Source organism: Podarcis vaucheri, assembly GCF_965113315.1.
Source record: "Podarcis vaucheri genome assembly, chromosome: 6".
NCBI lineage: Eukaryota > Metazoa > Chordata > Lepidosauria > Squamata > Lacertidae > Podarcis > Podarcis vaucheri.
The window spans coordinates 66,570,145-66,592,727 of record NC_138764.1 but is presented as its reverse complement, the minus strand read 5'-3'; the positions used below and the strand labels follow the sequence as shown (position 1 = coordinate 66,592,727).

Here is a 22,583-nt window from a genome sequence, read left to right as displayed (position 1 = left end):
TTCACAACTGCCCACAACTGGTACTCCCAGTTAGGGTTAATTTACAAAATGCTGTTGGTGGTGGGGGTACATGACCAGTTGTCAGGCTGGGGCCTAGTTTGCAAAAGACCACCACCAGGTCTGACATGGTCTAAGACAGCCCTCCATTATTTTGGACTACAACACCCATCAGCCCCATGCAACACAGTTGCACTAACTGGAGTTGATGGGAGTTATAGTCTCAAACTTGTGGAGGGCACCAGGTTGGTCAAAGCTGCTCCAAGGACATTACCAGGTTGGTCAAAGCTGCTCCAAGGACATTACCTTACCTAAACAGTGGATATTCCACATACAGTCCCAGACATTAGGTCCAAACTAGCACATCCTTCCCAATGGAGCCTGCCATTGTATCTTGCTGGCCAGGTGCCAGACCTGGGTAGGCTTGAGAGAGAGAAAGCAGTAAAGGTTGATTGCTGGCTAGCTTGAATCCGAGAATCAGGCTCATGGTTTAAAGCACCCAATAATTTGATAGCTTAATTAAATGGAAAACAATAATGTTCTAATTATCGTATTTTTCGCTCCATAAGACCCACCCTTTTCCTCCTAAAAAGTAAGGGAAAATGTCTTTACGTCTTATGGAGGAAATGCGTGGTCCCTGGAGTCGAATTGCCCATAGGCAAAAAGCAGATTGTGCTCTCTTTTTTTGAAAGAGGGAAGGGGGTGTTGAAACAAAGCCTCTGAGCAGCTTATCAGCAAGCGACAAAGGAGGCTGCCTGGGAGTGGGGAGGTAAAAGCACATGGATCCTCAGGATTTTTGGATTAGGTCAACCCAGATTCTCCATCAGATCACATAACATGGCCATGGCTACAGCCTGCACTAAAAGGCACGCGTATCCACTGTTTCGTGGGGCCACAGTGGCGCAAAAACATGGTTACAAAGCATGGACCCACATGGATTTTTGCATTGGGCTACCCCAAACTCACCGTCAAATCACATATCATGTCTGTGGCCACAGCATGAACCACAAAAATCATACATCCACTGTTTCTTTCAGAATATTTTTTTTCTTGTTTTCCTCCTCTAAAAACTAGGTGTGTCTTATGGTCAGGTGCGTCTTATGGAGAGAAAAATATTGCACGTAGAAACAAATAATGGCAGTCAAACTCTAAGAACAGGCAGTGACATGGCTTTAACAGAGCATAATTGTGCATCAGGCATAACCAGTTGTCATTTTTGCTGTTGATTCTAATAAGACAAAGTGCAGGAAAGTGCTTTTCTTTCTCTTCTATAGAACAATAGTAGACCACTCTTCTCCTTGACATCAAGTTTTCTATATGGGGGATTTTTTTGTATAGAAGATCAGGCAATGATGCTGGCCCACCTACAGCTTCAAGTGATCCTGCCTTGACACAGACTTATTACTCCAGTGAGAACAAATCCTTAGTCATACTGGTGATAATGATTGTGTGAGCAAGGAGCGGCTTCAAGCACATAATTTAGTACTCTTTTTAAGAGCCCGGTGGTGTGGGAATGCAATGCAGCTTGTGATATTGTTGTGTCCCTTGTACAAGGGCAGCTCCAGATCTGAGAAGGCCCTTGGCCTTTTTAGCCCAGCATCCTGTTCTCACAGCAGCTAACCAGTGGCAAAAGCCACTTGTGATTCCCAGCCACTGGCATTCCAAGGCATACTGCCTCTGACGGAACATAAGTGTTATGTACTGAAGTTCTCACCCTGGGCCAGCAGGGGGATATTGTAGATAGTTCAGGTCCACATATGCAAATAAGGGATCGAAAGTGACGTTCAGTGATTGGATAGTTACAGAAAGTTGTTACAGTTACGTTGTACTGGAGCTCTATATAAGCAGGCTGGCTGAACCCTTCAGTTCAGCTCTGGCCTGTGAATAAACAAGAGCTGTTTGGAGAATTGCTGTGTCGTCTGATATGTTCACCCACAACTTAACACTAGGCATCAAGTCATTGATAACCTTATCCTCCAGGGAGCTGCCCTCTCTGATTGGTTCTTGCCATCTGGCTCTATTGTTTCCTCTGTTGCTGTGCTAGAATCTGAAGAGAGTCTCTTGCTTAATACAACATGCACAACAAACACACACATAGGTGGGTGTCTTTTCTTTCTTGACCCATTTCAAGCCCATTTGCTTCTGTAACTCCAAAGTAAAGATCTTTGGGCGTCTAGATGGAACAGGGTGTTTTGGGGGCAGTTGTGAAATAGCAGATTGGTAGTAAGACCCAGGCCACAATGAAAAAGCACAGTAAGTTGGCTGAAGGGTGCAGGGACTACTAATATGGGATAGTGGGTCTGTGGCCTGCTAGGATTGTCTGCTGTTTGCCTATATTTGTAAATAAGGCAATTATTTTGAAATAATAAGCTGCTGTCTCATCCAAAGAAAACCCTACCATACTTCTTCCTCCTTTGGGGAGTGGGGATGGTTTAGCAGTCTTATTAAAGTAACTGCACTTTATTGCAGAATAGGCTGTTATGAAATAGGTAGTTTTTGCATCAACTGCTGAATCCATGGCGATAGCCTGCTACTGGAAGAAACCCTTTCAATCTCCCTTCCTTATCAGAATCTTTTTACAGAGTATAGGATATTGCTATTATATAAAAATAATGTATAATCTACCTGCCCAGAAAGATGTACTACCAGGAATCTGATTTCCATTCCACTTCTGCATTCAATTGGGTTTCATTTCTGCTTTTAATTTTATTTCACATTTTAGTAAACTGCCAGGAAATCAGACAGTCTGACTGTGGTAAAGAAGAATATTATTCCGTGCAATGCTTCTCTTTCCCCACAACAAGTCCATGATGACTTCAGTCATTTCTACAGGATGGTGCAGCCATATATTCACAAGATCATTTGTGCTAATTTCTGGTTGACCTATACAATCTTTTTCATGTGGTTTGCATGGCGAATTGACTGTCAGTCCCTACTAAGAGAAGAAAAGCAAACACACACAGCTCAGGCACTGCAAATACCCCAGGCTGTAGCAGTTTGCCATCTGAAGAAAACTAATCCTGTTGAAAGAAAACCCATAATATTTGGGAAGCTGCTTTTCGTTTTCCTCCAAGGATTAGCAGCCAAGTTACCTTTTGATGGCAATACGTGATGTTAATGTTTAAAAATCCAAAATGATCACTCCTTGGAAACAAAGGACACTTTGCTATTACAAACTCCATAGCCAAAATACACCTCCAATAAAGATATTCTATTGGGGCAACGCATCACTGTAATGGTGTATTCTATACCACTGTGTTCTTAGGAAGTGCTTAGGATCACTGAAAATTATTCACAGCTTCTGCTTTCATCAGGTTTGGCTGTAGCCAGTGGGCCAGCCAGTCAAATTTATTTGTTAGAAACCTTGGGCCATCACAAAATACAAACAGTATAGAAGTACATATACTTCTCCAGCACATGGGACCCTAAGCTTATAATAAAATCCTGTTGGATCCTTGATCCTTTGAGCAGCTAAGGCAAACCTAAATACATGTAGTGTTTTTCTTCTGAACCATCAACAAATAGCAGATTTTTTCTGTATTATTCAAAGATGAAACTCTCTGTAATATAGTTTTGTTCATGATTTCACATAGACACTTCTATCAACAATTCTCAAATCTTTCTGAAGTCTCTGGAAAGTAACGATTTTGCTAAATTTGTGTTTAACAGCATTACTTAAAAAGAGCACTGAACTACCAAAAAAAAAAACAAACCCATAAGAAACTCTTTCAGAATAACCACAGAAACAGATTATCACAACCTCTAATGCCAAATTTGATTCTGTTCCTAAGGATTCCAAAATTGTCCATGATTGCAATCTTGTGGATATTTGCTAGCCAGCCTCTGGGGAATGTGAAGAAAAAGCAGCTGATGATAGGATTCACTGAAGCAAAAAAGGTAGATCATAAACAACACATATTTTCATTGACTTTCCATTCTATACTGTTCAATTATAATCACAAACTTTGACCACCTTTTGACCACCTTGTGAATAAAGAGAGAATTCTGAGGGAGAGATTTTCTGGATATGGAGTCATTAACGGATAGGAGGAAAGGGCGGAATATTGCAAATTGGCACACTTCTGCAGAATATATTAGCACTCACGGTGAAACTAATGAAGTTTCCCCCCAAAAAAACACCCCGTACCATCTGGACGCCCAAAAGATCTTCACTTGGGAGCTACAGAAGCAAAATGGTGGTTGTTTTTTTAAAAAAAGAAATATTTGATCTATTTCTTCACTCAAGAAAGAAAAGACACTCACCTCTGTGTATGTGTGTGTGTGTGTTTGTTTGTTTGTATGCATGTTGTATTAAGCAGGAGTCTCTCTTCAGATTCTAGCTCAGCAACAGAGGAGACAACAGAGCCAGATGGCAAGGACCAACCAGAGAGGGCAGCTCCCTGTCTATAAAACCCAGACCGAAGCAGCAGGCAGTTCACACAGCCTGGGGAATCAGCTGCGTTCAGATTTAGCATCTATCACCGGCACTCAAAAAGAGATCCAGGACCTTGGCATTTTGATTGATTTGCAAATGCTTATCTTCATTCAATTTACTTCGTAGGCAAAAAGGCTGTGCCTGATGGTGGGGTTTTAGTTATTTTAATTGTTGTTGTTTTTTCCTGAGACTTCTATAAAAGACTCTGAAAATTAATAGTAGTGCTGGGTGAGCTGGTCAGTGCAGAGAGGAAAGGGGGGAAAGATCTAATGGATCCCGAGAGGTTAAGGAACTAGGAATGAAGTGAGGGGAGTGGGAGAAGAGAGACCATAAAATTCAACAAGCTATCAGATCCCAAAGCAAAGCAGGGGTGTTTGATGGGCGCAGAAGAGGGAAATGAAAACTGAACAAGATATATTGTAAACAATTCATATTCATAAAAAAGATTTGCAGCTTTCCAGGCAAATTAGAAAAGGGGATTTAAGACAAATTATATTGTTAGCTGAATCTGACTCACCTCGTGATGTTAAATAGCAGGGCTAAATATTAAGGGGAGAGGGAACAGTTAAAAGAAAGATGGAAAATTAATCTGGATTCTACAGATCTACAGTCATGAGGAGGGTGCTATTAATCTAACTACCTGATCTCTCAGAGAGTCTCATATTGCAGAACTTCCTTTTGGGAAATCACCGCACTTCTTTGAATCCTAGTCAATGGGGAAGAATAGCACTGACCGTAGCAGCTTTGTGAACAGATCTTTTCTGGAGAGCACCAGACTCTCTGAGCCAAAGGATGGAGACGGCAACCAGACTATCCTCCACACCCGAGACGAAGAACTCGCCAAGGCTGAGATTGGGGTCCTGGCAGCCATCCTGGTGGTGACCCTGGTGGGGAACCTGGGTGTCCTTCTGGCCATGTACCGGCTAAGGAAGAAGATGAGCCGCATGCACCTTTTCATCCTGCACCTGGGCCTGACCGACCTCGGGGTGGCGCTCTTCCAGGTCCTTCCGCAAATGATCTGGGAAGTGACCTATCGCTTCCAGGGGCCGGATCCTCTTTGCAAGGCTGTCAAGTACCTGCAGGTGCTCAGCATGTTTGCCTCCACCTACATGCTCATTGCTATGACGCTGGACCGCTATATGGCGGTGTGCCACCCGCTGCGCACCCTGCAGCAGCCCAGCTGCCAGGCTTACCAGATGATCGGGGTCACTTGGCTGCTCAGCTGCCTGCTCAGCTTGCCTCAGATCTTCATCTTCTCTCTCAGAGAGGTGCAGCAAGGCTCTGGTGTGCTGGACTGCTGGGCGGAATTCAAGTATCCCTGGGGGGCTAAAGCCTACATTACGTGGATGACCTTGTGCGTCTTCGTGCTGCCGGTGGCCATCCTCACCGTCTGCTACAGCCTCATTTGCCACAAGATCTGCAAGAACCTTCGAGGGAAGACACAGAGCTACGGTCCTTGTCCTGCCCCTGCGACTGCGGCTGCTGCTATTTCTTATACAGCCACCATTCAGAAGGGAGCAGAGTGCCAGTCTGGCTCCCGGGTCAGCAGCGTGCGCACCATCTCGAGGGCAAAGATCCGCACTGTGAAGATGACTTTTGTCATAGTGATGGCCTACGTCGCTTGCTGGGCTCCGTTCTTCAGCATGCAGATGTGGTCGGTGTGGGACAGGAATGCCCCGAATGACGGTGAGTGTCTTTGAGGAGGAAAGAGAGAGGGTCAGGATTCAAAGACTCACCCTGCTTCCTACATCACAGTCAGAGCAAGCTCTGGACCTTAGTCAGGCCTCCATGTGGTGATCAAGTATAGCGTTTTCTTTCATATCCATCCCACGGGGGGCGGGGGGGGGCGGGGAAGTGCTCTTCTGATTAGATGAGTAAAACCACCCAGAAGAAAACAGATTTAATGCAACACTCGCAAATAGGTATACAGTACAGACTCACTTCAGTGACTCCCTGTCTCTCGCAGCAAATGCACACCAGCTCCTGATTTGCACATTATTATTATTATTATTATTATTATTATTATTATTATTATGCAACCTGGGAGAAGGAAATCTATCATTCATTCATTCATTCATTCATTCATTCATTCACTCACATCAGGCAAGAAATGTTTTCCCCGACACACACCTACCTACATTTCACCCACCAGCATAGTTAGATGCAATGTCTAGGCTGATCTCTGTCGCAAACACAAATTTACAACTTGTACCGTATTCTAGTAGCAACTGCATTGCTCTGCATCTCCATCTAGCTTTCATCAAGGCAACACGGAAACGACTGTTTTCTAAAAGATTTGTGTGTGGTGGGGGAGAGGGGGTGGTTTTGCCTGTACATTATTATTTTCACTACGGTTACAGGATACGCCTACAATTATGGTTTCGAAGTAAAATAATAACATCACATGCTGTTGAAAAATTGGTTGCTAAAACAGAAATGCAGATGTGTGAACTAATAAGCCATCATGATTGTAGGATATACCCTTATGGTGTATAATTTGCCTATTTTGAGTTCTTTACAGAACATAGAATCAGATTATGCTTGGATTTGTTACCTAGAGAAAGATTATATAGATGTTCAAATAATAATTTTTTAAAAAAGCAAGCAAGAGAGAGAATCATTAAAAGAACCGAGCACGAGAGCATCATCCCTTGCCTGGAGGATTTAAAATGAAACCCAAACAGTGTGGTCAACTAACGAATAGCTGAGGGTTGGTAGCTAGTGGAGTCATTAGAGTGCCGGGTTTAGACTCTCAAAGACCTGAGTTCTAATCCTCCTTCAGGCACAGACTATCCTATTTTACACATTGCATGCTGGCTCCTATGTATAACTGTGTTGAGAATCAAAACCAGTTCCAACTCCCTGCCGCATGTACCTGTAGAATACTAGCAGTGTGACAAATGTCACATCCACGCCTTCAGTATAATCCTTCCCTATGCAGGCACAGTGATTTCTGAATAGGACTTAACAGAGCCCTGTATCTTACTCAGTTTCAAGCCACACTCGTACACCCCTCTCTATCCTCTATGCAGACAAGTAAGAGGCATCTTTCACATTTAAGGACATCGTTATTACACGCAATTGTATTTTACATGTCTACATCTGCCAGAGACATACCACACATTTTTTATTTGCATGGAGTTGGTGGGGGGTAAATTAACTGCCATTGTTTCCATTTCAGAGTCCAGCAATGCAACTTACACCATCACCATGTTACTCGCCAGCCTCAGCAGCTGCTGCAACCCCTGGATTTACATGTTCTTCAGCGGACATCTTGTTCATGATATCATGCACTTTTTATCCTGCTGTGGGAACCTTCACTCCAACCTCAAGAGGCAATTCTCCAATGGCAGCCTCTGCAGCCGGAAAACCACTATCTTGACTCACAGCCCACAGAGCACCTTGATTGCGGCTGGTGCTGATGTTCAAATGCAGCTGGAGAGCTTAAAAGATTTCTACCAGCCCTATGAGGAGGACACAGTGACTGAATCAAGGGAGCTCTAGAGTATAAGCTTGGGCCACTGTTTGGTAGTTACTCTGTGCCAGGAGCTCTGAATGGTAATGGAGAGCAGGGGAACCTGATGGTCTTATCATGTATGGGATTTAAGTCTATCTTTCCGCAAGAGCTTTGTTCTGCAGAAACTTAGAGTTGGCAAAGAATACCTGCATCCCATTTATACTTATGTGTAATATATTGTGGACTTCTAGGTAGTCCCTGTCAGAACACAGTTCTGAGCCAGGTAGATCTCTGGTCAGATCCAGCAAGGATCTCCTTATGTTCTTACTTGTCACTATGGCTTTTCTATCAGACCTGAGCCACTTCTTTCTCAAGAATGCTGGTTGCAAACAAGCTGCTCAGTAGTAAGCTGATACCTTTCTGTGCTCTGGCTATGGCTGCATGCACAGTATAGCACATTTGAAACACATTTTTCCCCCTTAAAGAATTCTGGGCACTGTAGTTTACCCCTCACAAAGTTACAATCCCAAGCAATCCTACAGTGGCCAGAATTCTGTGAGGAAGGAAATATGTTTTGAATGTACTTTAGGCTAAAGGTGCTCAGCCTAGATGTGTGCAAAGTACCCACCGGCGGAACAAATGGTTTTGTACAGGACACAAATCCAGTTGTAACACCTCCCAGTCCCTCCCTCACTCCACTGCTGCTTTCTCCCTCACCTCCCTAGTAACAGCAGACATGACTCTTATTGCACTCCACAACAGCAGAAGAAAAGAGTAGGCAGAAATAAAAATAAAAATGCTTGACCACTAGAGAGTTGGCATTGCTCTTGAACGGCTGCTCTGCCCACATTCCCCTCTGGCCATACCCACGCCTGTCATCTTGTCTTGCCCACTTTTGCCTCTGGCCCCAGCCACCAATGGCAGAAGGATGCCTAGGAGAGAATGCAACCTTCACACTGAAGAAGATTCCTTACCCCTGACTTCATGCTCCACCATGATAGCGGGAGCCAAGTTATTACCAAGTGCAGGAGGGTTTGCTTATGCACTACTTCCCTTCTCTGCTCTCCCTTTCTTCCACCACCCCTATATAATTGGAAGACGGAAAAGTGAGGTGAAAGTGACAGCCATACTTTGAACGCCACATCAGCCTCACCACCAGTCAGAATCATGTGGTATAAAAATTCATGTTCTTTCTAAGCGGGGACAAACCAAGGTTTTGAGCTCCCCTAGAAGAATTCAAACTAAGCCCAAATGTAATAATTCATAATTATGGAGTTAAATATTGCATCCAGTTATTTTGGGTTGGAGCTAAAACTCCATCCTGTAGCTTGCTATTGTGGTTACTTTTATTTTCCTATGTTGTTGTTGTTGTGTTGACCTGTTCATCAATAAACAGCCTCTTGTTCTGGGCTTACAAAGTGAGTAAACTTGACTTATATTAAATAAATAAGAACTTAACACATTCTAACAGTATTTTCTCACAGAACAATTAGAAGTGTTTATGGACATTCCAGCTATTACAGCTTCTCAGTCAATTTGTGTCAATGGCTTCACTGCCTCAAACACAAAGCAATACTATAAGGACTGACGTTAAATACTATACAAAACACCAACTGGTAAGTCCATACCCCTTCCCCAGCCTTTGCTGTGCCCACATGTAATGAAATAATACTTTACCCTAGAATACATGGTTTATTTTATTTTATTCAGAAAAAGGGGAGGAGGATACAATGCAAGAGAGACCAAAGCTTTTTACTTTATGACAATATATTTCTATCAAGCTTTATATGTCATGTTATAATAGTTTATGAAGAAAGGCCATTTTTTGGCAATGCATTTTTATTGGGGGGAGCAATTGCAGAAGTGTCACTCCTTCTGTACATTGCATTGACTAGCTTTTCAATCTTGGCTACATTTTAGGATTGAGGAAATGAATATAAGCTGCAGGTTTTTACAATATCTGCCCTGGACTGTCTTTTCAGAGATTATTAAATTCATTATTAATAATCTGCAGCTGTTTGGAATCTATTCAATTAAATCAGATTAAAAAGATTAAATAAAATTAATCGTGGATTTAAATCCAATTCAAGTTTCACTATTCCTAACACAGTTATAACAATGTAGCATCCAATAAGTATAAGCTATCCATCAGCCTTGCCATGAAGCATATGGAGGAGATCTGCAAAAGGATATTGCACTTCCAATATTTGCAATATGTTTCTGAAAACATCTCACTAAGCTTCGTGGGTGGCAGATGCCATCTAAATAGTCATTTATACTGTGCCTCTCAAAGCAAGAAACTTAATGGTATCCTTTTTGCCAAATAACATACATGACATGTTTAAATGAAGGCTAAGGTTTCTGACTCTGAAGCCAGCTTCAGCAGGCTGGAATAAGATTTTTTAGCATTATTTTTAGGCTAGCCATAACAGACAATTCCTTTACCCTGCCATGGGTATCACTCCCAAAGTAAAAGGCTGAGATGCAAGAGGTCTGAAGGATAGTGCTGACCCATTCGGTTTCAAACAAAATATTGTATTTTGGAGTTGACTTCCCCATTGACATTGCAAAAAACATGAACAACATACATTTCAAGCACATGACTTCCCTCAAAATCATAACCCTGTGAAGGGAAAATTACAGTTACCGAGATTCTTTGGGGAAGTTGTGTACTTCAAATGTATGGTGTGTACACAGCCAAAATTATTTGGGGAACAGCTTAAGCACCAAAGAAAATGAAGGTGGAATTTCATTTCTGCAGAGAGCAAGACTCCCCATAGGAATACAACACAAATAGCAAAGGGTCAAGCTTTCGATTTCCCAAACTAAAATATGAAACTACAATACTACAATACACACAGATCCTCTGTGTTGTTTACAGACAGAATTAAAGATATAAAAATAGGGAGTTTTGGTCATTATTTTTACTCATTTTAAATAAATAAAAATGTCACTTTTTATTTGACGTCTACTTTACAATTTTCTCTTTTATATATCTACCAGAAAAGATTTCACTTTGTGCATCTGATGAAATGGGCTTGAGTTCACAAAAGCTTATGCCTTCATCTGTACTGAAGAAGGCAATGCATGAACAGCTGGTCCTACTTAGGTCCGAATGAGAAGCAAGGGGGCAAGAGCGTGATCAGAAACCAGCTTTTCTTTCCTAGGGAGACACATTCTCATAGTGTCTGTGATCGCTTAGATCTTCATTGCTTCTTCCCGAGCTGGTGCCATTCATGGGATCTTGGAACACAATGGTTGTATAATTGATTTCATCTGACCCGGAATGCTGAAGTACAGGTAAAGCATGCTGAAATTCAAACATACAGGGTAATAGTCAATTGTGGTTCAAGAATACCAACATACAGTCACTCTGTACCACTGTGTGATTATGCCAACCCCCTGTGTTATGCAAGAGCTGGTATAGCATAGTGATGACTAGACCATTAGAGAACTGTAAGGATTAAGAATGTAAGATGTTAGTAGCACAAGCCATCATAGCAAAGAAGTACTGTCTTTTGTCTCTTCTGAATCATCTAGCTTCCTTGGATGAATCTAGCTTCTAGGACTGAGAGAGACACAGGCCCACAATGACTCTCTCTTTCGATCTTTTCAGACGACTTTGTTATTTATTCCGACAGCTAGTGAAGTGACTCCCATTGAGGTACACAATAACATTTTGATTATCTCCACTTTGACTACCTTGATCTCCTGATTGTATATTCACAGTATACATCAGAGCCTGTACCATCTGATGTAATCAATAGTCTTGTTTATATGAATATTTTGGGATGCCCTCTAATATTGTATATTGTTTCATTTTACTACATCTCTGAAAGATAAATAACATCTTAACCATTATTTTTAAGAATAAAGGAATGATTCATTGCGAAATATCCTTGAAATTTGCCCCAAAAGCCTCTAAGTCCTGGTATACCAACGTAAGATTAGCATTAGTATAGCAATCGTTGCAATTCAGGTGAGATGCTGCTGAAGGAAACGCCATTACCTTTCTGGCAAGAGAGCACAGTGAGCTTTCTGAGCTGCTACCTATGACAAAGAAAAAACATTATTGCCATAACAGTTTAAGTATTTGAGATAGGCAGAAGGGAGATTGGATTTGAAAGCAGAGACAGAAACAGCTATGCTATGGGTGGGATTCAACATTTATAGGGCAGGTGTTTGACTTGCATACTGTGAAACAAGATGAGAGTGAATTTCATGCACAGATCTGGGGCAAATGAAGAACAACCAACTCCCTCCGTCCACAGGTGAATGAAGGGTGGTTTTAGAGATTTTAAATAAATCCAATATACTTCCTGATGAATGTTCTTAGGATCTATAAGATCCTAGGCTGCTTACCAAGCTTTGTCCAAGGTACAGTTTCAGAGATCCCTACTTCTAGTACCTTCTGACCAGAGAAAGGGTTTTGTGGTTCCTAGCAAATCAGATCACCCTGGCTCCAAGAGATCTTATAACCTTTGGATCCCATCCCAAAATTTATTAAGCAATTCAGCTTTCATCTGAAGGACCATAGGAACTATCTACAGCTACCAGCATCTGACTGTGGCTAGAGATATTAATTGATTTTGTATTTTAGCACCTGGCACACCTGCCAATGTATGTTGGTGGTATCTGAGTTCTTGGAAAGGGATGGGTCTGGCAGAGCAAGCTTTGGCTGAAAAAATAACACGTTAGAAAAGGAAATGCTTTTTGGTCAGTGTGGATACATCTTGCCATTTCAGACAAGGGGACAACTGTTGATTGTGACACTGGAAGATTCTTTTCCAAGCTGAGGACTTGCCTGCCACGAAACTGTCTATTTGAAAATGTGGTCCTTGTCCCTGCTGGGCTTGGCTTGGGTTTCTCGGCCACGGAGAGGGCAACTCCAGCTGAGAGGATGGCATATTCCCAGCTAAGGCATTGTTGGGCTTCTTGGCTCTGAACCCAGGCTGTCTTCTTCCATGGTGTTTATAGGCATGTTGCTCTGAAACAGAGAGTGCAGTCCTAGTTAGGATAATATTCCAATAAGAAACTAGGAGTCCCCCTCATCAGTGCTCTACACACCTCAGAGGCTTCTGCTCCCATCTCACCATGGCACACACATGGTCAGGGTCAGCATCAGACCCACCACTGATCTCATGAGTTTGCCTCCGGGCCCCTTCTTGCACTTACAAGCAATGGGGGAGATATGGTCTCCTCTGCTAGACCAGGTCAGGACAATGGGAAGCAGTGCTACTAGTGAGAGCTATTGAATGAAACCTCACTAAGGGCATCTCATCCATCCCATTGCTTTCAGTGGAGCTACTCTGAACAGAACTCGAATCTGGATCCATCATATAAGGCCTTATGGCCCCAAACCAACTCTGGTCTGTTGTGCATATGGGATCAGCACTGTGCACAGTTCAAGGTGATCAGCATAAAACAAAGCAGCTTCAACAATTTAAACAAGTTCAGACCAGCATAAAATCGTGCTAGGGAGAATTTGGTGCAAAGACTAAAGCACCTGGTGGGCTGCAACAGAAAGGCGTGGGAGAATGAGGTGGTCTTCACCCGGTGCCTAAAATATCACAGTGTGGTTGCCAGACAAGCTTCTTTGGGGAAAGCATTTCTAAGTGGGACCCTCTCCCTGGTAACCACCTGCCTCAGGTGAGCCTGTATAGGTGAACCTGTACAAGGATTTCTAAAAGAGATATCAAGGGCAAGATGCCAGTGGTGGGTTGGGTCAGAGGCAGAAGTGGATGGGGACTGTTTCCTCTGCACAGTAGACTACATTCCACACAAATCAGAGTTTTCTGTTCATCCATCCTCCCATTCTTAAGATTCCTTACTTGCTTCCATTACCATAGTAAAGGTAAAGGTACCCCTGACCATTAGGTTCAGTTGTGGCTGACTCTGGGGTTGAGGCACTCATCTCGCTTTACTGGCCGAGGGAGCCGGCGTACAGCTTCCAGGTCATGTGGCCAGCATGACTAAGCCACTTCTGGCAAACCAGAGCAGCACACGGAAACGCCGTTTACTTTCCCGCTGGAGTGGTACCTATTTATCTACTTGCACTTTGATGTGCTTTCAAACTGCTAGGTTAGCAGGAGCAGGGACCGAACAATGGGAGCTCACCCCATCACGGGGATTCGAACCGCTGACCTTTTGATCGGCAAGTCCTGGGCTCTGTGGTTTAACCCACAGTGCCACCCACATCCCTCCATTACCATAAGGTCTTCATAAAATATACTAGTATAAAAAAACAAAAAGTGTAAAAATAATTTAAAAGAGTTTGACATCCACACAACTCTTCGTTGAGGTGAACAAGAGATGTTATCACAGTTCAAGGAGACCTTCCAGCCCAGAAAAAGCAGTTGAGGGCAACTAGGCCTGTTGTGGGTCATGTGCAGGACCACATATGGCCCATGGGCTTCAGGTCCCCCACCCTTAATGTAGGATCATCAGGTTTCCTCTGTTCATTCATGGTACAAATCTTCCATATATGAATGGGATAATGATGATCCGAGAGAACTACTACATAGGGTGCAGTAAAGCAGAAAATGGACGAATTACAGAAAACTAGTGAAGGGTTGTCATTATGCTAAGCAGGACAGCTGCATCAAAAGTAAAAAGCTCAGGAATGGAATAGAACAGACCAAGGCTGAGCTCATATAAATTAAAACTTGTACAGGACAGTGTTACCTATTTTCCTGCAGAGTTTGGCATAGACTAGTACAACCACAACAACACAGACTATGGAGGTTACGGTAGATATGACAATGCTTTCCCACAGCTTGGTACATCTAAGAAGAAGAACAGATTGATATTGTTAAGGCTCACAAGGCAGGGTGGTTGATTACATAATTGCAGCAAGAACATTGTTTTTTGTGCCTGATCCAAAGTTCCAATGCACACCAGGCATAGAGTTCCATGAATTGGCATCTCCATGTATTAGACAGAAGCCCTGCACCATATTTCTTTATGAAGCTCCTATAATTTAACAGCTCTCCAGATTTTAAGAAGCAAGATCCCTGTCTTTGAGAAAAGCTGTCTTTCTATACAGCGCAATGCTGGCCCCACTAAGTTTTACAGCAGGAGTGGGGAACCTGTGGTCCTCCAGATGCTACTGAACTACAACTCCTATCATCCCTAAAACTGGCCATCCTGGCTGGGGCTGATGGGAATTGGAGTCCAACACCATCTGGAGGGCTACCGGTTCCCCTCCCCTGTTTCACAGAAATAGTAAGGAAGGTGCCATATATTATCATTCTAATGACAAAAAAAAAGGATTGTTTTGAACTACTTTGGTATAATTATACAATTATATATTAGACTTACAGTGCATTCCAAACCCAAGATCCACTGGGATAAACAAGTTCAAACTAGGCAGATCTTGAGCTGTTCTGGGGATACACTGGTATACACAATCCAGCAGAATTGGAGCTATGATGGCTCAGCTGGGGCTCAGCCGATGGAACAGGATCTGGCAGAATTTACACGAGCAAAAGTCCGCAACAGGGAGCGTTCCAGGAGTGTGGCATATTCATTGGGACTGGTAGGATAGAAAGCAAGGAGGTTGACAGTAGGTGGCACCAGAGTCATTGACAGGCAGGGCAACACTGAGATTAAGAAGGAGGAAGATGACACACAGTGCCAGCCCCTGGACTGGTTGTAAGTAAAAGTCAGGGCAGGTGGGGGCTGGCTAAGGGTGGGTTGAGGTTGGTGGGGCAGTACCCCATTCACCCCAGTTGGCCAGCCTCCACAGCTTACACCTACTGCAAACCTCTTTCAGCTCAGCCATGTGACCTGGCACCCTGGAGGAATTCCCCCTGACCCAAAAGGTGCTGTAAATCAAACTCTGTTTTAAAGGCTTGTTTAAATCTGAACTTATGAAATAGTTTATCGCTGTTCATCATGATGTAAGCATAAGACTGACATAACTTAAACACAACATGGGATTCTCCATCTTGAACCTTGCTTGACCTTGGTACAAGCCTGATACCAGCCTCCTCTTAGGAAATACTTCACACCTCGTAAAAGTCAACACATGCCAATCAAGTCTGTTCAAACTCCTGAATGGATGCCTTCACGTTAATGGTGGTACAGGAGGCCGGCAAGGAGATGGCCAGGTTTGGTTAATGGAGGCTATCCAAGCTTTTTAACTCTTTTGATAAGCAAATCACAACATAAAAATACATGATAAAGCACAAAAAGCATGATAAAAACAAGAACATTTACCCAACTTTGGGAAGGCAACACAAGGAATGGGGGGGGAGTCACATTTGGGCTTTGCTCCCCCCCCCCCACATGACAAGGCAGTGTGTGGCCTGTGGGCTCTGTGTCAAACTGTCTGGCCCAGTTGGTATAAAAAGTTGGACTGCCCTGCACTAGCACAATGGGGATTCCACCCACTCACCCAAATTGGTCTTGGGGCTTAGGAGAAGCACATAGGGGGGAGAAGAGCGGAGATCATAATGTGTGGTGATGTCTGTGCTGACAGAACGATCATAGTAGTGCCACACTGAATTCTACCAAATAGTTATCCAAGAGGATTTCTGTGATGATCTGTGCAATAACTCCTTGACAAAACTAACTTACTCCTCACTCATTCTTTTGGCAAAGTGTCTGGACAAGCCCACAGCTCCTCCTGCAACTGCTGAGTTGCTCAGAGTCCTAGACAGAAAAAGAAAATGCATCAAAACAACATACGTGCTTGTAGTTAGCTCTGAAACTGATAGAACTAATTCAAACTGCTACACATTGTCCCACCGATGTGCCCTGCCCTTGTTTGTGCCTTTAAGAATATCCACTGGGCCTCCATCATGTCTAAGTGGAGAGGTGACTTTTCTCACTCCCCCAGCCTGGCCATGTCTAGATACACAAGGTAAGGAGTATGCTGTATGCTCATGGCCTAGCAGGGACCACTTTGAGAGTACCATATTTTTCTGTGTATAAGACTAGGGTTTTTTACAAAAAAAAATAGGCTTAAAATTGGGGGTAGTGCTGAGGGGTGTCTTCTTAATCTGGAGTCCCCAAAAATAGGAGGTGTCTTATACATGGGGGCATCTTATACACAGAAAAATATGGTAATTAAGATTTTGATGGCCCCCATCTTCTTGCCATTGACACACACACCATACATTTAAAACCCCAAGAATATGGGAACTGTGGTTTGTTAAGGGTGTTGTAGCTCTGTGAACACTCAGGCATTACATGCATGAGATAGCACTGGCGGAAATTAGCACTAAACGTTCCCTTACATTCTTCCATTCTGCTTTGTTGGCTCCCAGCCTTGAGAAGACAAAATAGATAATTGCATTTTAAGGAGCATATAATAATTGCCAAACACATTAATCAAAACTGAATATTCATGTACTGAGATAACATTTCTCTGAGAGAATCACGAGGGAAATCAATTTGAACTTAAATTATTTTAAGTGATCCTCAGTTAACAGAAAATTTGCTTCCTTTTTCAAGTTATAGTGATGGATACAGTAGCTAATGCATCTTCATTCATGCTTCATTTATAGAAAAGGCTGACACACCTAGAATGTGGAATTTTTCAACCTGTCTAAATTCAGTGTTTATTGGACTGGGCCTTCCTACGATTGAGCCAATCCATCTGTTCACAGTCACCCTGTAATATTAGAGGGCTTTCTCCACTGCAGAATACCCTCACTTATGAGATGTTACTGGCACCAGCCCTGATTTTCTTTTGATGCCAGATTAAGACCTGGTTGCTTTGTCAGTCATTAGGGATTCTTAATTGTTCTGCATAGTATGGTAATTTTAAGATTGCTGATGTTACCTAAGGATTTTATCTTTTTTGTTAAAATTGTGTTTTAGATAGAATTATTATACCCCACCATGAGACCAATATGATACTTTTAATAAATAAAAACAATTAAAAATGATATGTGAAAGAAGGGTTGCTGTTTGATGTGTTGACTTACAAATCCTAAATGTTAGAATTAGTGAATCAGGACATCAAGCAGAGTGAAACCCAGCCAGATGGGCGGGGTATAAATAATAAAATTATTCTTATTCTTATTACAGTATTATTATTACTCTTCTTTCCAAAACCAAAGCACAGAGACTGTGCACCAATAATTTGGCTTGATCAGGATGAAATTATATGTGTGAACAGCAGTAATATTGGACCATGTGAGGCAGTTGGATTTGGGTTCCATGAAAGGAAAGGAAAAGGTCAGTTATCTAACTTATTGTGGTATTTGTACTCCCAATCTCTAATTTTAATGTAACTGTTTTAACAAATATATTTATTAACCACTTAATACCAAAATGTTCTCTAGGAGGTTTACAAAAGCTAAACCAAAGAGAATATAAAGTAAACAACAGGACCATAAATATATGTCATCTAAAATATAGTCCCCTGCAATAAAAATTTAAAAAAGCAAAAACATAGAAGCACACTTTAAGAGCCAGGGAAAGCCTTTCAGAACAGATGTGTATGCAATTTGAAGTTCATCACAGTTAGTGCCTGCAAGTGGGAGAATATTTATGAGGGTTAGTGCTCTGCTACTAAGAAAGGATTAAACAATAGTCTACCAGTGATGGCATAGTCAGTAAGGTCTTCCCTGAAGATCTGTCTTAAGGTTCATTTGTTCTTGCATGGGAATGTTACATCCCAGTTCAGCCAGGTTTAGCAGAAAACATCTTGGAGATGAGGTGCTACTCTCAACTGACACTTTCAGCCATCAGGAACCTGATCTTGACCATCCATTGGCCTTATGTATGTTATTGCTTTCTGCTGAACTATACTGGACTTTGAAGCTAATGAGGGAGAATTTGTGTGTGAATAGTGCCCACTGCTATGCATAACTGGTTCTTTCTTGAGTTTGGCCTTTGACTTCTGAACCAAAACTTAGCTTTGACTGCTCTTGGGTTCTGATGTTGTCCCCTAGAGAGGATGATAAAGGATCTTAGGCAGCTCTAGATGAAGATGAAGATGTGGGAATGGACGCATAATTTCTTTTTCTTAATATTTGTCATGACAGCAAAAAAAAAAAAAAAAAAAAGTGTCCCGAAGAAAACGAAGAGCTTCTTTAATGCGTGATGGCACATCCCATTTTATATGCTGCTATTAATTATAATGTAATTTTACCATGGCATTTGCTTCCATTTATCAGAGACTATCTCAAGATCTCTACAGAACAGAGAGTCTTCCATTTATCACACTGAAAGAATCTTGCTGCCGATGGAAAGGGAGGATTTGTTTTATTTGATTCAGTTTCCACATTTTGTATGCAATGCTCATTGCAACTTTCCCAACAAATACATTTTTCTCTGGGAGTTTAACTGGTGAGCACCATACAGCTCCACTGTGGTGCTCTTGCCATTAGTTTTTGCCTTAAATTAGAATTTTAGGGGATCCTTGTCTCAGTGTACATTTTCCATCTTGGCTCCTCAAATGCTTTAGCGCTAAATGTAATTATTATCCAGAATTTTGTTTCTCGAAAGCCTCACTTCCTGTTCAGCTGCATCAGGGTTTCAAATGCAAAATGACAACTACTTCTTTATTCTGTGCCATTCAGACCACATCCGGAGCACCACATCTAACTGGAATCAGTTCAGAGGAGAGCAAGAAAGGTGATCAGGGGTGTGAAAAGCAAAGTACAGGAGGAAAAGTTGAAGGACCTGCATATGATCAGTCTTGGACAAGAGAATAATTGCAAATGTTGACATAATAGCAAATGTTGCCTTTCGTCCACAAATTTCACTGCACTGAAAGTGCAAAGCACAATGAACCAAACACCATTTCTGCATAAGCCACTTCCAATAGGAGGTTTGTTTTCAGCTTGTGTTATCTCCTGGATTTTAGCTGCATTTTCATTACGCATTACATCTTTGTGATGAACAAATCTGATGTGGAGGATTATTTGGGGTAATGCAAAACTTCTTAGGTTCATTCTTTATTAGAGATAGGAAAAACCTCTGTTTGAAACCCTTGAGAGGTGCTGCCAGCCAGTATAGGCAGGGGATGAGGAACCAGCAGTCCTCCACATGTTGTTGGGCTCCAGCCAGTGGATGATGGGAGTTGCAGTTCAGCAACTTTTAGAGAGGCATGGGCTCCGCATCCCTCGTACAGTCAATACTGAACGAGATGGACTAATGGTCCAATTTGATATAAAGTAGCTTCCCACATACGTTGTGTGGAGATGGATCAGTACATAGGTAAATAAACAGATATGCAATGAAACTGATTACATTTCATATAAAAATGGAAAATATTATACCCAAAGCTGTTGCAGAGAGCATTCACATAGAAATCTATTTCCTTTCCTTTTAGACTCCTTCGGATTCTACTTACCCACTGAGTTAGGCAATCTTCACTCTAGAATACCATTCCCTGCTAGCTGTATCATGAATAATTCCATTTTGTAGCAATTCCTTCCCGCAAGGATCCTTCTGGAGTGGCAATCATCTGCAATTGATTCATTTCCTACTGCAGCGTGAAAGCTACTACTCTGGCTGATAGTGATCGCAGAAATGTGGAAATGTGCAAGAGGAAATTACAAAGACCCCCTATCCAAAAATCAGTCACAGGCAGCTTTGCATAGCTGCTTAATGTTAGATTTCAAATGAGATTGGGGGGGGACGGGACCGATAGTCATATAAGGAGATATGAAATCTGCCCACCGAGTTCTCAGAAGTTGTCTTGCCTTGAGGAAGAGGCTTCAGTTTTTCTTCCCTATTCTCAGAGCACTTTAGTATTTCAGGGTTTGGATGCTATGCTATGATTATAGTGGTGAGAGCAGGGGTTGCCAACCTTTCTGAGCCTATGGACACATTTACCAACCAGGGAAATTGTTATGGGCACCACACACACACACACACACACACACACATTGCAAGCTGTTCTAGTAGCTGCAACAGAATGCTAATTTCAGAAGGGGAAGGGAGGGGACCCTTTGGGCACCAAAGGAGGCCTCTGAAGGTCCATGGGGTGCCTTGTTGACAACCCCTGTGTTTGAGTGTCAGACCAGGGCTGGGGTGATCTGGGTTCAAATCCCCACTCTGCTATGAAGCTCACAGTTACCTTTTCTCAGCCTAACAGACCTCACAGGGTGGTTGGGAGAATAAACGTCAGGCGGGGGCGGGGCGGGGAGAGAAGCATGTATAAATCATCCTGTTCACAAGATTAGGATAACAGTGTCAAGGGTGCAAATATGTGGTTCTTCAGGGCTTTCTCTATAGCTAGCATCTGTCTGTCAACCATCTTCATTGTCTGTGTGACAACCAGGAATGCTATGAGTGGTCCTTGCTGTACCCAAATTCTGGATTCTCTTTCTTTAAGACTGCATAGTGTTGCTTACTTAGAAGATAAAATGTTTTCTTTTCTTTTTATGCTCTCTTTCTAATTCTCCCTGATGCTTAAGCTTTTGTAATGAAGCATATTAGTTTGGAATGTGGGCTTGGTGCTCCCCTGTGTGGTAGATCACTTGTTCACGCTGTGCGCTCTGGGAGGCAATGGGGAAACAGGCTGGGATGGGGCTGGGATGGTATTACCTAGACATATTTAGCTGTTTATTGCTCTCCCAGGTAAAAACTTACAAATCTTGGAGCCCCCACTACCACCACCACTCAACATATTGGGTAGACAGTGGGATGGTAGCAGTAAACATACATGTGAGCAAGATGTGCTGCAGGTCAGGTGGGTCCATTTGCCACAAGAAAGCAGCAATGTTAAAAGAACAGCACAGCACAGCACAACACAACACAACACAACACAACACAACACAACACAACACAACACAACACAGGAATATATAAAGCTGCTTTAAATGCAACAGTTGCAATTTCAGCCTTTCCCTGGAACATATTCAGCAAAATGCACATAGACACACATTTCACCATCCATGAATGTTGGGCATCCAATGGTAGACCATTGTTTGGGTAGCAAAGGGCCTGCCTCCTCCTTGCTTGCATAGGGAGAGGAGAGTGTTTTGCAAGTGAGGAGCCTGCTGCATCTGTAAGGGAATATTGAATAGATGATGCTCTTTGATTGCTTGATGTTAGATTGGGTGATTTTTCAGTTCATCTACCTCTCTAAGATCCTGTAATGCAAGAGGCAATAGATTTGCTTGACAGTGATGGCAATGAAGGCCACATTGCATCAGAGTGTTCGTAATCTGATGCTTTGCTATCAGAACTGTTCTTTTTCCTGTGTAGCCTCATGACTTCCTTTGGTATTTTGTTTCCTGATACTGATGAAACTTGGATGCCAGCTGAAGGCTATTTTCAGATGAGATGAACTACAAAGGATGTTGTGAATAAGATCACAGAGCAGGTCTTCAAGGCACATTTTATAAGCAAAAACTATGCTTCAACTACAAACCCATTAAAGAATCATTATATCAAATATCAGCATACCAAAAATAGTCATATGAAAGAGAACCGCACTATAGGGCCAACTGCATTTTGACATTTGAGGCTTTGAATATCTGTAGGGCAGGTCTTGTACTTCAACTTTGCACAGACATTATTTGTATCTGTCAGGACAGATAAAATGTGGTTGAGATATGGGTGGGAAAATCTGCCAATTTTGACTCCTCTCGGTTTCTCACTTTTCCAATCTTAAATTCAGTTCTCTGCATTTCTACATATGTCCTTTAAAAAAAGTCATTGTGAAAATTAACCAGCATTTCAATGTACAAAAGTATGCATATTTTTGCACACAATTTTGCCTAT

At 42.3% G+C, this 22,583-nt stretch overlaps 2 protein-coding genes across 2 annotated transcripts; one reads left to right on the top strand and one right to left on the bottom strand.

Moving 5' to 3' along the window:
* Nucleotides 1-5,106: 5,106 nt before the first annotated feature.
* AVPR1B (arginine vasopressin receptor 1B) lies at nucleotides 5,107-8,232 on the top strand. Its single transcript, XM_082226995.1, has 2 exons — nucleotides 5,107-6,118; nucleotides 7,614-8,232. The coding sequence occupies exons 1-2, from the start codon at nucleotides 5,146-5,148 to the stop codon at nucleotides 7,934-7,936; spliced, it is 1,296 nt and encodes a 431-aa protein (XP_082083121.1). The 5' UTR covers nucleotides 5,107-5,145; the 3' UTR covers nucleotides 7,937-8,232.
* A 1,354-nt stretch (nucleotides 8,233-9,586) lies between these two features.
* Nucleotides 9,587-20,358, bottom strand: LOC309535363 (uncharacterized protein). The gene is made up of 6 exons (XM_082228408.1): nucleotides 20,203-20,358; nucleotides 16,470-16,544; nucleotides 14,574-14,674; nucleotides 12,690-12,876; nucleotides 11,899-11,935; nucleotides 9,587-11,199 (listed from the first exon to the last, which is right to left on the bottom strand). Exons 2-6 carry the CDS (start codon nucleotides 16,478-16,480, stop codon nucleotides 11,053-11,055), a joined length of 483 nt encoding a protein of 160 aa, XP_082084534.1. The 5' UTR covers nucleotides 16,481-16,544; nucleotides 20,203-20,358; the 3' UTR covers nucleotides 9,587-11,052.
* Nucleotides 20,359-22,583: the final 2,225 nt, after the last annotated feature.